Below are 15,359 nucleotides of genomic sequence, written 5' to 3' on the forward strand. Positions count from 1 at the left end.
AGATCATATCCCCCTTCGGGGATTCCTCTGGGGACAGTCTGTTTTTAGTCTCCTCAGTATTTGAAGTCTGCTCTCTCTCCATACAGAAGATATCAATGGTTAGAGCCCTTTTAAATTTTTTGTTCATTTTGTGAGAGCGGGAATCAAAGAAAACAAATTGACAAGAGAAACAATTGGTCTGTTTTTTGGGGGGATGGGGCTGGATGGTGTTACCAGGATTTCTCTACAGACTGCGGGAGACAGCAGCAAGGCACTAACAGGACAGCAATGGCTGTGCTTTGTCTGCACTCTGAGGCTCTAAGAATGTGCTGTGTCTCTCCGGGTAGGGGTGGCGGGGTCCTGAGAGACTCTAGCTTTCCGGGGTTTTATTCTTCACCTCCAGTGTTTACACCCTCTCCGCTGCAACTGGCTTGCTGCCAAGATGGAATATCCACACTGGATTAAAGGTCGTTTCCCAGAAATGGCAGAGATCATACCCTCCCCCCTCTGGTCTGAGCAGTGTGAGCTGCCTGCCTCACTCTCACTGCCTGCCCTCAATCTGCGCCCAGTCTCTGTGACCCTCCCCCGAGCAAACACAGACCTTCTCTGGTGAATTTCAAGGATTTCTTCTGTTGGTGATTATTTGTGGATTTCTTTTCTGGTCAAGCATTAAGTCAGAGGCTTGTCATGAAGTAAGTCCTGAGAGAAAATGTGGAGCTCAAGCAGTTGTCTGCCTCCCCGCCGCCATCTTGGCTGGAAGTCTTATGATTATTTAAGGAGTATGGCCTTGATTAAATAGAAGGGTAAATATAGAGACAAACATGACAACTGATTGGCCCTTGAATGAATAAACCTTGTCATAGGCCATAGGCATTGCTCATTAAGTTTGATTCCTTAAGTTTACTAAATCCTAACATTCTTGCTCATACTGACTCTTTTCCTCATATCCCAACCTGAGGCTTCTTTGACAAAGATCTCAACAGCCATGAGTCTCAGACCAAAATAACCATTGCCTTAATGCCCAGAGCCAACCTGACCTCTTTGATATCAGCTATAGTATCGATTATTAAACATAAACCTCTTATTTCTTAGGTGTCTTCTGTGCAAATCCTGTTTTTATAGTGACAAAAACATGAAACTAAAGAGGTGCCCATAAATTAGAATTTAACTGAAGAAATAGTGGAATATAATTGTAATGAAATATTCTTGGGCCAAAAGAAATTATAAAAGACATAGTTTCAAACCATCCTAGGAAGACTTATATTAGCTGATGTAAGATTAAGTGAGCATATCCTATAGCAACAACATTCTAAAAAAAGGACTTTGAAAAAATTTAGAATTCTAACCTACTGGTAAGCCACAGTTCCTAAGGCTTAGTGATGAAACATACTGCCTGCTTCCTACGGGGAAGTGATGAATCCAAGGTACAAAACTAGAGACACATTTCTATATTTAGACATTGAAAAAATTTGTTTTGCTTAATCATATATATTTTGTACAAGGGCTCAAACTTTCTTTAGATTGGAAAGGAATAAAGAGGATTTGAAAGGAGAAGGAAATTTAACATAACATGACAATTTTTTAAAAGAAAAGCAAAAAAGGATGGTTATTAAATAATTTTTAAATGCATAAAATAGAACAGAATGAAAATCCATAGGAAACATGGACAAACATGACATCTTAGTAGATAAGGTGTTGAATTTCTTATTTGCTTAAAGAAAAAAATCATATATAGATTTGCATATGGTTTTCTTTTTCTGCTCAGTTTTGTTATTTTAAAATTGTATCTTTGGTATTAAAGGTCAATTTTAAAAACACAACTAAATTTTTAAAAATAAGGTGCTATTTTTTGGTAACAAAAAATTATTCAAACCTGGGAATAAATGGAGGTGATATAGTTCACAGGGATCCTAGGCTTCTATTTAGTTTTCCTAACAGACTTTTCCAAGTCTAATACAAATAAGGTAGGGGCTCTCTGAGTGAGTTAGCTGAATCCCATTGGAAAACAGATGCTTCTAGCTTCAGAAAAAGCTGTTTTATCTGGCATTTTTCCAAATGGGAAGCTCTAGAAACCATTATATGTGTTATCCTTTAATATACATTTTTAAATCTAGTAAGCATGCCCATGTAAATTTAGAATGTTTTCAGATTGTTTTAGGGTTTAGTGAGTGTTTGTAGTTACCATTGTTTTTGAGGAAAGAAGTACAAATTGGACTGCCTCTTGGTGGTTTTCACAAACAATGGTGATTTTCATGCAAATCATTGCTCTTTTATTCACTTTCTAAGTCTAAGTAGGGAAAGCTAGGGGAATTGTAAAGATCACCTAGGGTACCAGAAATTAAATCTTAGTTACCTAGAAGTGTTGATTAATCAGATAGCACCAATACTTTTACCCCTGTTCTTCATCCAACATCCTTTTACCAAATGCTAAACAGTTAATTATTGTTAACTTTCTTGTCTTTGAAATGAACAGCATAATAGGGTATAGAAAAGATTGTCTTTCTTCTGTGTAATATAGATTTTTTTTAATAGGTCAGAACAAATAAGGGTTAGGATGGTTTGGTTTTCATGGGAGAATGAGGGAGTCTGAAGATATTCTATACTAAAGAAACTTGATTTAATTTGACCATTAGCAAGAATTTTATGTCAAATAAGGGAGTTAAAGCATTCAACCTCTAAGTTCCTTTAAAGATCTAAAATACTGTGATCTTGTCACATACTAATAACACTTAGTCTCTTTTAATTCAGCACTATTGGCCAGATAGTTCAGAGATGTAACATATCAGTTTCTTTTCAATCCGAATCCATTCATGAAAGTGTCCAAGGAAATACAAATTCTTTGGGTTTTACAATCCATGTATTTTCAAAACATTCTTCTTCTCAAAATCCTCAAGGATGTAATGGCAGATTTCAACAAACACTTTAAAATTTCTGAAAATTTTTTAAAACTTGTTTCAATACAGGCATTTATGCTAATTAAATCATGCTACAATAATAAGATGAAAATGTTTACAGGAAAATTTGATAACTGGCACATCTACCTACAGCTCTACTGAAGCATGTGTAAGGTAGGGGGGAATCGTATTTCTAATTGACTAACATGCTTTCTCTCAAATTTTAATTGCTCTTCAATTCGCAGATAACTTTGCTTAGCTTTAGCTTCTCTGCAATTACTTAATGATTTATAAAGCACTTAAATATACCAAGGAACATCACAATTTAAAATAACTCTTTATCTTTGACTAAGGAAGATATTCTTGATGTTGTATTTAGGTTAATTGTCCCATAATTTCTAAATTCTGTTTTTTAATAGTTTGCCTGAAAACATTGTGCCTTTGAACATAGCTGAAGGGCTATTGAATTGACTCATAACAAGATACATATATTGCTCTGAAAGACTAGAAACAATTAGTTGAGAAGACAATATAGACATTTGAACAACTGAAACTATTAGTGTTCCTTCTGAATAAAATAAAAATATTTGACTGTTTTGGTGAAAATAAGCCTCAGCTCTCCTTGTGGTAAGTACATTTATCCACCTTTCATGGGTGGAGAATCCAAGATGAAAAGTAAAATCACTTTCACTCACCACAAAATCAGCGAATGAAGTGAACAACGAGGAAATGGGCTGAGGAGGGTTAAGGGGGCAAGTTTGTACAGGATCTTGAAGACTGGAACAAAGTTTTACGAGGTTGTGAAATGAATAAGAAAAAAGATTCTCAAGATGAAGGTGATGTTTTCCTACTTCTGAGTTCAGGTGAATAAATGAAAAGAACTTGCTGGATTTTCTAGCAAAGACAACTTTCACTGTGGTAGTTGTGTGCTTCAAATAATAATTGCTAGAGATTTTTGCTCTCCATGCAGGGAAGATAGACATTCCTGCCGTCCTCATCTCTCTCTCAGCTGGGGCCAGATTGTTCATGTGGTGATATGTCAGAAGACTTTCAGGCCAGTTTCCAAGACTTTTATGAACAAGTTCAGGGAGGACTTAAAATCCATGTTGATTTTTAAGAGAGATTTCTTCATACTTCCATGATTTACTTGTACTTAAGAATAATGTTTCATGTAAATCTTTGGTATATAAAGAACTTTACTGAATTACTTTTTAAGTTACAGTTTAATGCTATGTTGCCTTATAAGCAAACTAAACCCTAAATGATTCAGATGTTCAGAGTTTATAATAATGAACTCAGTGATCAAAAGTACATTGTTTCTCTCCTTTACCTACAAAATCTTCAGCATGACCAAGATCATATTTAATGAATTTGGATTTAATGCTTATCTAATAGAGTAAAAATTGAAGACCTAGAAAACTTTTAAGCTCAATGTCAGCTGTTGAAAAGCTTTAGTGGAGAAACAGATATCTTTGCCCTAAAACTATAGAAAAGATTCTTTTTCATCACAATAAAATGAGTATTTTTGGTTGATTCTCCAAAGTAATATGGCAGAAATTTCATTTATATGGGTTCAAAGAAAAAATAGTATTTTGTGAGCTAAGCAAATGTCTTTGAGTTAAAGGCTCACTGACAAGCCTTGGAGTAGAGGTAAGTCAAAAGAAAAAGAGGAAAGAAAGAAAAGAAAAACATTGGAGGAATTAGAAAAATTGGGAGAGAAAAAATATTACATTAAATGAAGGAAGAGCAACTGAGTGCCTCTAAATATCAAGATACCACTACCCTACTTTCAAATTTTATTGTCTTGAGTTTCCTTCTCTCCTCACCCCAAGTTGGGTTTTTACTTTATCAATTGAAATTGAACAATTAAATACCTAGTATATACTAGGGGCTAGTTACACAGATACTAAAATTAATATAAATACTAAAAACTAAGTAACATCCTGTTTCAAGGAACTTTATTTATAGGAAGAGGAAGACAGTTACAACACGCACACAATTTGAGAAAGAAGCCCTTATTGTAATTCAGGGATCTGAAAAGATTGTAAGGGCTCATAGAGGTTAAATGGGAATGAATTCCAGGATGGAGAGGGGAAAAGAGAGGAACAGTCAGAATAAAGGATTCTAGAAAGATAATGGATCAGTTCAGAAAACTTTTGACTCCAAATTTGCTCCATAGAAAAACGCAGAACATTGCCCTAAAGGAAATGTAGAGCATTGAAAATAAGCAAAAGTCAAGCTAAAGCACTTGTTCTCTTAAGACAACCTAAGAAGACTCCTGGAAAGGAGATTCAGATAGGGTGAAGGGCAAACACCTACAGACCTACTCTGTGGAAGCAATAAACAATAAGCCTTGGGGGAAGCTAGGGTCGGAATGCAACCTTTGGACAGTGTGGAGGTCTGACTAGGAGAAGGATGTGGGACCTTTCACTGATAAGGGGCACCAAGCACAGCAGTGCTGACCAGAAGAGTCCTGAGCTTTGCTGGTTGGGAAAGCCAGGGTGGGGGATCCCAGAAGAGGAGCCACACAGAGTCTCTAGTTTCAGCCTAGGTAGTTTGCAGCCACTGGCGGGACTGCAGGGAGTAAGATCACAAGCTGGACAGTTTGAACTGTGGCTGAAGCCATGATGTAGAGAGCTTAAGGATGAGCCCCAGAACAGACCTCAGAAAATAACAGGTAGGTCTTGAGGTTTGTGGCTTTATTCCTTTATTATGATGAACTGATTCTTTAAAAAAAAAAAAAAAAAAAAAAAAAAAAAACTGTAGGGAGAGATTAAAAGGCAATTATGCAAATGAGGCAAAAAAGGAAAAATTGAAATAGAAAAAGTTAGGAGTTGGAGAGTAAGTAGTGCTGAAACCTTGCTCTCATCAGAAATGGGTTCAAAAGGGAACAATATATATCTAAAAGGGTAAATTCTGAAAGAAAAAAGAGAGCAAGGGGATAAGGCAAGGAGAGGATCAGGAAGGAATTCTGGGAGGGGTGGATATGTTAAGAAATAGGAGGGCAAGATAGCAGGTAGAAGTGAAATATAAGATAGAGGAAAGATAGGAATAGGGTGAGAAGGACAGGGAAAATAGAAAGGAGGAAAAAAAAAATATATATATATATATATAGCTTAGAATGAGAATGGGATGAATTTACCTATAAAATGGAAACTTAGAGGCAGATTAAAAATTAGTGTGAAAAGGATAGTAAGGAAGATAGGAAAGAGGAGAACAAACAAGTGATTGTAGCTTGGAATGTAAATTGGAATTTCCATAAAAATGGAAAGTATTAAAAATTTAAACTCAACAATATGTTGCTTTTAGGAAATATTATAAAAATGAGAGATACACCCAAATATAAAATAAAGATCAAGAAAAAATTTTACATTAAAAAGCAGGTTTAGTAATTATGATCTCGGGTAAAATTAAAGCTAAATTAGATTTAATCAAAAGAGAAAAATAGGGGCATTATACTATATGTCAGTCATATTGATCAATATTATTTTAGACTATTTAAAATAACTAGATAGCATAATATTATAGTATTGCTGTAGTAGTAGAAGTGATGAGTTAGTAGATTGAGAAAAATATGGAAAGACTTGGACATATGAAGAAAGATGCTATCCACCTTCAGGGGAATAGCACAACTGCAAATAAGCAAAGTATAGTCTTGCATCATCATATGAATGTATTTTTGTATAGATGTATATGATTATAGATATTTTATGTGGATATATAGGCATGTATTATATTGGGAGAATAGGAAAGGAAAAAAAAGTAACAAATAAAGTACATATCAGAGAACAAAAGAAAACCTACAAGAAAGTAAAGAAAAGATGGACAGCTCTGAACATAATGTGTAGTATTTATTTTATAGACTTTCTTGAAATGGAAATTTGTTGCTTTATATTTTGAATTGTCTCTTATGTTTGGGTATGTGGCTGGCAATTTGTTTTTCTTTTCCTATTTTGTATTTAAATTTTTTTTTTTTAAAGAGACCAATAGGAAAAAAAAAACAGTCTACAAAGACTAAAAAAAAATACCAAAAAATGGGATGATGAGTTTGAGGAAGAATATTCAGTTTGAATAGAATCTAGTTTTTTTTTTAAAAAAGAGTAATAATAATAAAATAACTACTAATAATAAAGTTGATATAAAATTAATCTTACAAAATGATTTAGAATCAGATTGTGGAAGGTCTGCAGATCCTTCAAAGAAAATGAAGGAGAGAATCATAGGATCTCAGAGTTGGAAAGGTGGCTAACCTCTCTGCCTTATGTTATATTCAACAAATGATATTTCTTTCTTTCTTAAGACTTACAATAAGGTAGAAAAAATTTTCTGAGGCAGAAAGGAAAAAAATAAGGAAAGCATTTTTCATGTCAATAAAGAACTGAAAACAAAGTAAATGCCACAAATTAGGAAATGGCTAGACAAATAATAGTATAGGGATATAATGAAATATTACTGTGCTATAAGAAGTTGTGTAAATTTTAAATAGAGAAGTATGGAAATATTTTCATGAATTAATACAAAATGAAGTATGTAAAGTCAAATATATATATGTATATATATATATATATGTGTGTGTGTGTGTGCATATACATGTATATGTATATATAAACATACGACCACAAAAATTAAATACAAAGAATGAAACAATCAAAATGGAATATTGCAAAATTATTTTTAAATGCTTGATCCCAAAGAAAAGGTTTGAGAAGATACCTCTTTTACAAGGATTAGGCTCTGCATATGTGGAATATTGTATATATCAGATTTTTTTCATGTCTTGATTGATTTTACTAAATGATTTTTTTTTCATTTAAAAAAATGGTTTTAAGGAATGGCTCTCTGGTAGAATGGAAAGGAATATGGGAGAATTTTAGGCAATATAAAAAAAAAGAGGTCAGTAAAATCTAGTTTTTAAAATACCTTACTCAACTCAATTTATCTGTCTACTTCTAGCCTGATAATATCTTTCTGAGTGTTAACTATGTCTCAGAGTTTCATGTCATCTGAAAATCCGCCATTTATGTCTTCTATGGAATTATCCAAGTATTTAATATACGTATTGTATTTTCCAAATCTGTAATGTTAGTAGTAACTAGTAGTTACTACTAGTAGTAAAATCCCCATTTTACCTATGAAGAAAATGGGCTTCAATGATGTGTCACTGAACAAGAAATGGCAAATCAACAATTTAAGTACAGCCCTTCTGGTTATAATTCTAACATTCTCTCCACTCTTTACATTCTAAAAATTCTGAATATTTCCATTTTTACTCTTTTAAAGCATCAGGTACACATAAGTTTCTCTCTCTCTCTCTCTCTCTCTCTCTCTCTCTCTCTCTCTCTCTCTCTCTCTCTCTCTCTCTCTTTCACACTCTCTCACTTTTTCTCTCTTTCTCTCTTTGTCATTCCCCCTTCTCTCTCTTTATCTTGGCTGTCACACCTTTACTTTTTCATCTACATTATTTTATTTTTAAATAATAGCTTTTTTATTATCAAAATATATTCAAAGATAGTTTTCAACATTCACCCTTGCAAAACCTTGTATTCCAAATTTTTATCCTCCCCTTTCTTCACCTCTCCTCTAGACAACAAGCAATACATTATATGTACAATTCTTCTGTACATATTTCCACAGTTGTCATATTGCACAAGAAAAATCAGATCAAAAGGAAAAAACGAGAAAGAAAATAAAAGCAAGGAAACAACAAAAATATGAAAATAATATGTCCACACAAGTCTCTTGAATGTCCTTTGATTTTATTTTCATTAACTCCATTTCTTCAAGGACTACTAGAAAATCAAATATAGGGAGCTTAATATGGGAAGCACTTTTAAGTTATTTTGCAATCTAATAGAAGAAGAGATGGAATTCTTATGTTGTCAAAACATGAGGTATAGGGGGGAAGCCATGAATATTTGTTTTTTAATTCATTTTATAAAAACATGTGTAAAACAATATTTTTGGTTATACATGTACATTCATTTTTTACATATGTCCATATGAATCATCTTGGGAGTGAAAAATCAGAACAAAAAGGAAAAAGGATAAAAAAGAAAAAATGAACATTAGATATTAATTCAGTTGCTATAGTTCTCTCTCTGGATTCAGATGGTGTTTTCCATTCAAAGTTTATTGGGATTGAGTTGGGTCTCTTAACTACTGAAAAGAACCAAGTCTATATCATATTTGATCATCACATAATCTTGCTGTTGTTGTGTACAATAATTTCTTGGTTCTGCTTATTTCTTTCAGCATCAGTTCATGTAAATCTTTCCAAGTCTGTCCAAAATCACCCTGTTCATCATTTTTATGAAACAATAATATTCCTTTTTTTCATATACCATAACTTATTTAACTATTCCCCAATTGATGGGTCTCTACTAATTTTTTTTTAATTTTTGCCACCACCAAAAGAGCTGCTACAAATGTTTTTGCACATATGGGTACTTTTCCATCTTTTATGATCTCTTTGGGATACAGACCCAGAAGTGGCTCTGCTGGATCAAAGGGTATGCAATTTTTAATGCCCTTTGAACATGGTCCAAATTGCTCTCCAGAATGGTTGGATTATTTCCCAGTTCTACCAAAAATGCATTAGTGTCCCAGTTTTCCACATCCCCTCCATATGTTTTTGGTTTTATCTTAGCCAATCCAATAGATGTGAGGTGGTACCTCTAATCAACAGTGATTAGAGCATTTTTAATAGATGGCTTTATTTTCTTCATCTGAATATTATCTATTCATATCCTTTAACTTTTTATCAACTGGGGAAAGACTGGTATTTCTTTAAATGTGAGTCAATCCTCTATATATTTTAGAAATGAGACCTTTATCAGAAACACTAGCTGCCAAAAAAAAAAAAATCTTCCCCAGCTTTCCTTTCTAATCTTGACTGCATTGATTTTATTTGTGCAAAAACTTTTAATTTAATGTAATCAAAGTTATATATTTTGCACTTCATAATGTTCTCTAGTTCTTCTTTGTCCATAAATTCTTCCCTTCTCCAAAGATCTGATAGATAACTTATTCCTTGCTGTCCTACTTTGCTTGTAGTATCACCTTTTTATACCTTGTATCCATTTTGACCTTATTTTGATATGGGGTGTGAGATGCAGGTCTATGATGAGTATCTGACATTATTTTGTAATTTTTCAGCAACTTTTGTCAAATAGTGAGTTCTTATCCCAGAAGCTGTAGTCTTTGGGTTTATCAAACAGTAGATTACTATAGCCATAGGTTATTGTATCATGTGTACTTAATCTATTCCATTGATCCAACACTATTTGCCAGCACCAGATGATTTTGATGACTGCTGTTTTAGATGTGTTACCATCAGGCCACCATCCTTTGCATTTTTCACTAATTCCCTTGATATTCTTGACCTTTTGTTCTTTCACCTGAATTTTGTTATTTTTTTCTAGTTCTAGAAAATATTTTTTGGCAGTTTGATTGGTATGGCACTGAACAAGTAGATTAAATTAGGTAGAATTGCCATTTCTGTTATATTTGCTCAGCCTTGATATTTTTCCAGTTACTTAGATCTGACTTTATTTGTGTGAAGAAAGTTTTTTAATTGTACTCATATAGTTCTTATGTTTATCTTGGCAGGTAGATACCCAAATATTTTATTTTTGCATACAGTTATTTTAAATGGAATTTCTCTCTCTCTCTCTCTCTCTCTCTCTCTCTCTCTCTCTCTCTCTCTCTCTCTCTCTCTCTCTCTCTCTCTCTCTTGCTTCTGGCCTTTGTTTGTGTGGGTTTATTTTATAAGATAATATCTTTTAATCTCTTCATTTTATCAGGTTTGGGGTAAGGAAGGAAGGTCAAGATCATGAAATATAATATGTCATAATATAATATAAATAAAAAAATATGATTAGATTGTTAGTTCCTTGGAACAATTAAAGCATTTGTGGATTCTTCAAATCAGTAATTCCCTTCTTATCTAATAGTCAAAATTCATATAAATTCATCTTTTTAATACATTTCTTTTAACAAATATTTCTAAACTGATTATCAGTCCAGAAATTAATTGAAAGTTAGGAACAAAAACCCTCCAAAAGCTCCAAAATGGCTTCCATAAAGCTTGTCCTATTTCTCCACAGGTTGGGAAGCCATACTTTCTGAACCAAAAATCAGAACATAGATCCTGATAAAATAAATTCCTTTTGCTAAACCTCATTAAAAATCTCCAAATGAGGCTAGAATATTCTCATGAAAGGAGTTAAGCTAATCCTTGGCTTTTCTAGCACAAAGTTTGTTTTACTTCACTTTAGACCCAAAGCTGAATTGTTTGGTTTCCTTTGATAACCTTTAGTTCTTCCGTAGGCTAGGCTATGGGTCTGTCTTCAGTCTTCTTGACTTGTACCTTGTCCTTAGACTCTCAAAAGAGTAAGGCTAACAACTTTTTGCCACTGTCTCACTTAAACCCAATTCATTCAGAAGTCAAAATATCATCCTCATGATAGCAGTGATCTCTTCTAGAACAAAGGAAGAGCAACATTCCAGGATATAGACATAGCATATTAATGTTTGGGAAACTCAACAAGAGTTGGGAAGACCCAAATCCAAATCCAGTTTCAGACACTTATTAGCTAAGTGAAACTGTGCAAGCCCCTTAACTCTTTCTCAATTTTCTTAGCTATAAAAAGGGGATAATATAGCACCTACCTTCCAGGTTGTTGTGAGATCACATGAGATATTATTTTAAAGTGCTTGACATAGTGTCTGGCACATAATTTTGAAGTACAAAAAGTTAAAGAGAAATAATAAATAACAAAATTTCTTGATGTTATGCAAATCCATATTGAAGTATAGATATAGAAAGTATTTATGGAAATAAGACCTCTACCACTATATTCTGGAATAGATAGTATCTATAATTCTGTTTTCATAGTATTATAATGCCTAAAGGTCAAATGTGAAGGATGGAATTTAATACATTTAATATAAGAATTACATATTACAGTCTCAAAGTGTAATTGTGCTTGTTAGGCCATTGTTTTTCATATCTGACTTACTCTTTGTGACCCCATTGGGGATTTTCTTGGCAAAGATACTAGAGTGGTTGGCCAGTTACTTCTCCAGCTCATTTTATAGATGAGGAAACTGAGGCAAAAAGGGTTAAGTGACTTGCCTAGACTCAAACTAAGTGTCTGGGGCTAGATTAGAATTTACAAATATGAGTCTTTCTGGCCCCAAGTCCTGTATGTTATCCTCTCTTCCATCTAGCCAGCCTTAAAGTAATTACCTTTATTTAATCAGGAAAGGTGAATGTAATAGATACGTTGAAACACATCCACAAATGCTTTTCTTGAGCAGGTCAGCCAGTACACCTTTGCTATGTGCAGTTATAGAGAAAAGAAGTCTGAACCACAGGAGTTAATGCAGCTTGAAGGATATACTGTGGACTACACGGATCCACATTCAGGTAACTTATTCCATTTATACTTTTTTCCCACTGATATATGAATCTTAAGTGTATAATTCCCTTCATTCTGTACATTATTAAAATATTATTTAAGCTTTCCAAATGGTGGCTACTTTAATTGTCCTTTATTTTCCCAAATAAGTCTATCCTAAGTATATTTTTATGATAGTTGTTTTATTTGAACTTTAAGAGGAATGGGTTAGCCCCTTATGAGTTCCCAGATGTCTTAAGTGACTGGCCCTCCAAACAATTTTCTGGAAAATAAGCAAGTTACTCTCTCTCTAAAATCCAGAAATTCTCAAGTATTTAGGACAGGAGTACAGGAGATAAGCTCCCAGAAATAAGCTTAATGACAGAGACTCTCCTCAGCCTTTTCCTGCATTTAATTGGAGAGCTTGGGGACAAAGCCCAGTTCTGTTACTTAATACCTGACAAACTCTTGCTAATCAGCCTTGGTTTTCTTCTGTGTAAAACAAAAAAGTTTGACCTAAGTAACTTGTTAGGTCTTTTTTCAGCCTCAAATCTTATCATCCTTCCACCAGTAAGAATCAGGGCACAACCGTGTGAAATTTTAAGTATCAAAAACAGGCTCATTGAATTAATAACTAATAAAAGTTATTATTAACTTTTATTATTATTATTATTATTATCAAGTGTGATTGAGCAGTTCTTACTAACAGTACTGGTATTTTTGATTAGTAGAAAGACAGACTATAAGAAGGAAAGATAGTCTTTCCTCTTCTAAATACACAATAAATCGTGATTTTTTGACTCATTTGGAAGTTAATATCAAACATTAGAGAGGGAAAAAAAGAAGCCTGCTTTGTTAGTTGACTGAATTAATAGAAAATGTTCAGTTCTTCATCTTCCCTACCAGTTTTGATTTCTGTTGGCAGACGAAAAAAGAGCCCAATCATAAAAAGACACTTTCTTCTTTTAAACACATGTGTTTCACCTGCAAATAGAATGACAAATACTCATAGTGAGACTCTCTTCTCTAATAAGAAATATTTCAAGAAATCAAATCTATGAAATACATTTCAATAGGAGAATAAATGTATGTCTACAAGTAGTTACTGCCCATAAGGAGTCAGTTTCCCCAAGCTATTTTTAGGTGATATGGTTAATGAAACTTTTCTTTATTTTCCTTTCATGCCTTTCTTTATAGGTCTTACCATAACCATTGTAAATGCTAAGCTACTCATACAACTCTGCATCAATTAGTAGTGGTTTTCTAATGGTGAATTTAATAAAGAGGATAAAAATCTTTTAATTGTACATATTTTAAGTAGTTTTATTTTAATAATATTTATACCTATTTCTACAGGACTTCAGGGTGGCCACATGTTCTTTAATGCTGTTAAAGAAGGAGATACTGTAATATTTGCCAGCGATGATGATCAAGATAGGATATTGTGGGTCCAGGCTATGTATAGGGCAACAGGTCAGTCATATAAACCTATTCCTGCAACTCAAACCCAGAAGCTGAATCCCAAAGGAGGAACTATCCATGCAGATGCTGCTCAGCTTTGTAAGTTATTTTTTAAAAATAATTTGATTATCAATTAATAAGCTTAATATGATATAAAATTATCTAATGTAAATTTGTACAATTTTATAGTTTACAGTTTTGCAGTTAAACGGATTCCTAATTAAATAAAAATAGTTCATTTTAATACACATGCAACCAATTACCTACTTTTTTTACATAAATCCTAGACTAATGATTCCCAACCTTAATTCAGCAACGCACCAGGGTGTCTCTAATAATTTCAAGGGTGTGTCACAAAATTCTTGAGAAATTATCAAAGTGATATTCATTTTAATTCTTCATAATTTCAAAGATAAATTGATTCAGCATGGAAAATGAAGTATGGAAAAATGATGCAAGACCAGGTAGCAACTTGATAACTCATGTCAAAAATTCTAAGAGTTTTGATTATACTTTGAATTATTAAGTGTATGGGCCTTAACATAGAAAGATTTCTTTCTTTCCTAAGATGTTTTAGCAATATTATGTTATTAAATAATTGTGTTATCAGGCCAGCTGTAGGCCAGATGTTTTTAAAATGTTTCATGAGCCCTAAATCATTATAATAGTTACAAGTTTTTAAATGCTCTTTTTGTTTTAGTAGTCATTTTTATGTTACTGTATATTTCTATACATCTCCAAGAACTGGATACTTGGATTTTACATATTATTATAAATAGTAATAAAAAATAGTAAACATAAATACCAATTAATAGGACCATTTTAAAGCAAAACTTAAATTATAGAAAAGTCTCATCATTTTCAGTCATGTTGCACTTAAGTGTCTTCAAAGACTTGCTGTGTTTTCCTAGAACAACTGTGATGGTTCATCCTGCCTCTAGGCTGTTGTTTCTCCTCCTCCTCATATGTTTTCTTTAATTTTCATGCTCTCTTAAATATTCTTTACCCAAGTGAGTATATCTTTGGCCTTCTTGATTCCCTTTCCTTGATAAAGGAATCTTTTTGTCTCTACTTCTGAGACATTGTTCTTCGGAATCTTTTTATTTTATTTTTTTTAGGAAGCTTTAAACCAAGCCAACTATATTTGAAGAATATCTAGCACTCAATAGATGTTAATATGGCAACTAAAAGGAAGAGTAGAAATTCATTGATGTCGGGTCTCATGAAAAAGACATATGCATATGTGATTAGAGAGAGAGAAAGGAGGGAGGGAAGAAGAGAGTGATAGAGGAAAGGAGGAAGGAGGGAGGAAGAAAGAAATAAAAAATAAAAACTCCCTGGAAAATTATAGCCTAAATCCATAACTTCCAGAGATCAAAGAAAAAAATATACCAGAAAGAAAGAATTCATGTACCAAGGAATCATATGCATAATCATACATGATTTGGCACCCATTACTATAAAGAAATAGAGAGCATGGGATATTATATTCCAGATCAGAAAGGATATACATATACATATATATGCTTATAATTACATATATGTAAATATATGTAATTATAATATATATGCTTATAAATAAGTATAACAGCTAGAAAATTTGAAAATAATCCTTCAGAGGAAA

At 33.0% G+C, this 15,359-nt stretch overlaps 1 protein-coding gene across 5 annotated transcripts in view; it reads left to right on the forward strand.

Moving 5' to 3' along the window:
* CADPS2 (calcium dependent secretion activator 2) overlaps positions 1-15,359 on the forward strand; it is a 714,206-nt gene that overhangs the window by 514,883 nt on the left and 183,964 nt on the right. For all 5 annotated transcript variants that reach the window (XM_074268127.1, XM_074268122.1, XM_074268124.1 and 2 more), the window contains 2 exons: positions 12,195-12,303; positions 13,631-13,834. In XM_074268127.1, coding sequence (XP_074124228.1) covers positions 12,195-12,303; positions 13,631-13,834 — 313 coding nt within the window. The remainder of the gene's footprint in view (positions 1-12,194; positions 12,304-13,630; positions 13,835-15,359) is intronic.

This window comes from Sminthopsis crassicaudata, chromosome 5 (genome assembly GCF_048593235.1).
Source record: "Sminthopsis crassicaudata isolate SCR6 chromosome 5, ASM4859323v1, whole genome shotgun sequence".
NCBI classification, from domain to species: Eukaryota; Metazoa; Chordata; class Mammalia; order Dasyuromorphia; family Dasyuridae; genus Sminthopsis; species Sminthopsis crassicaudata.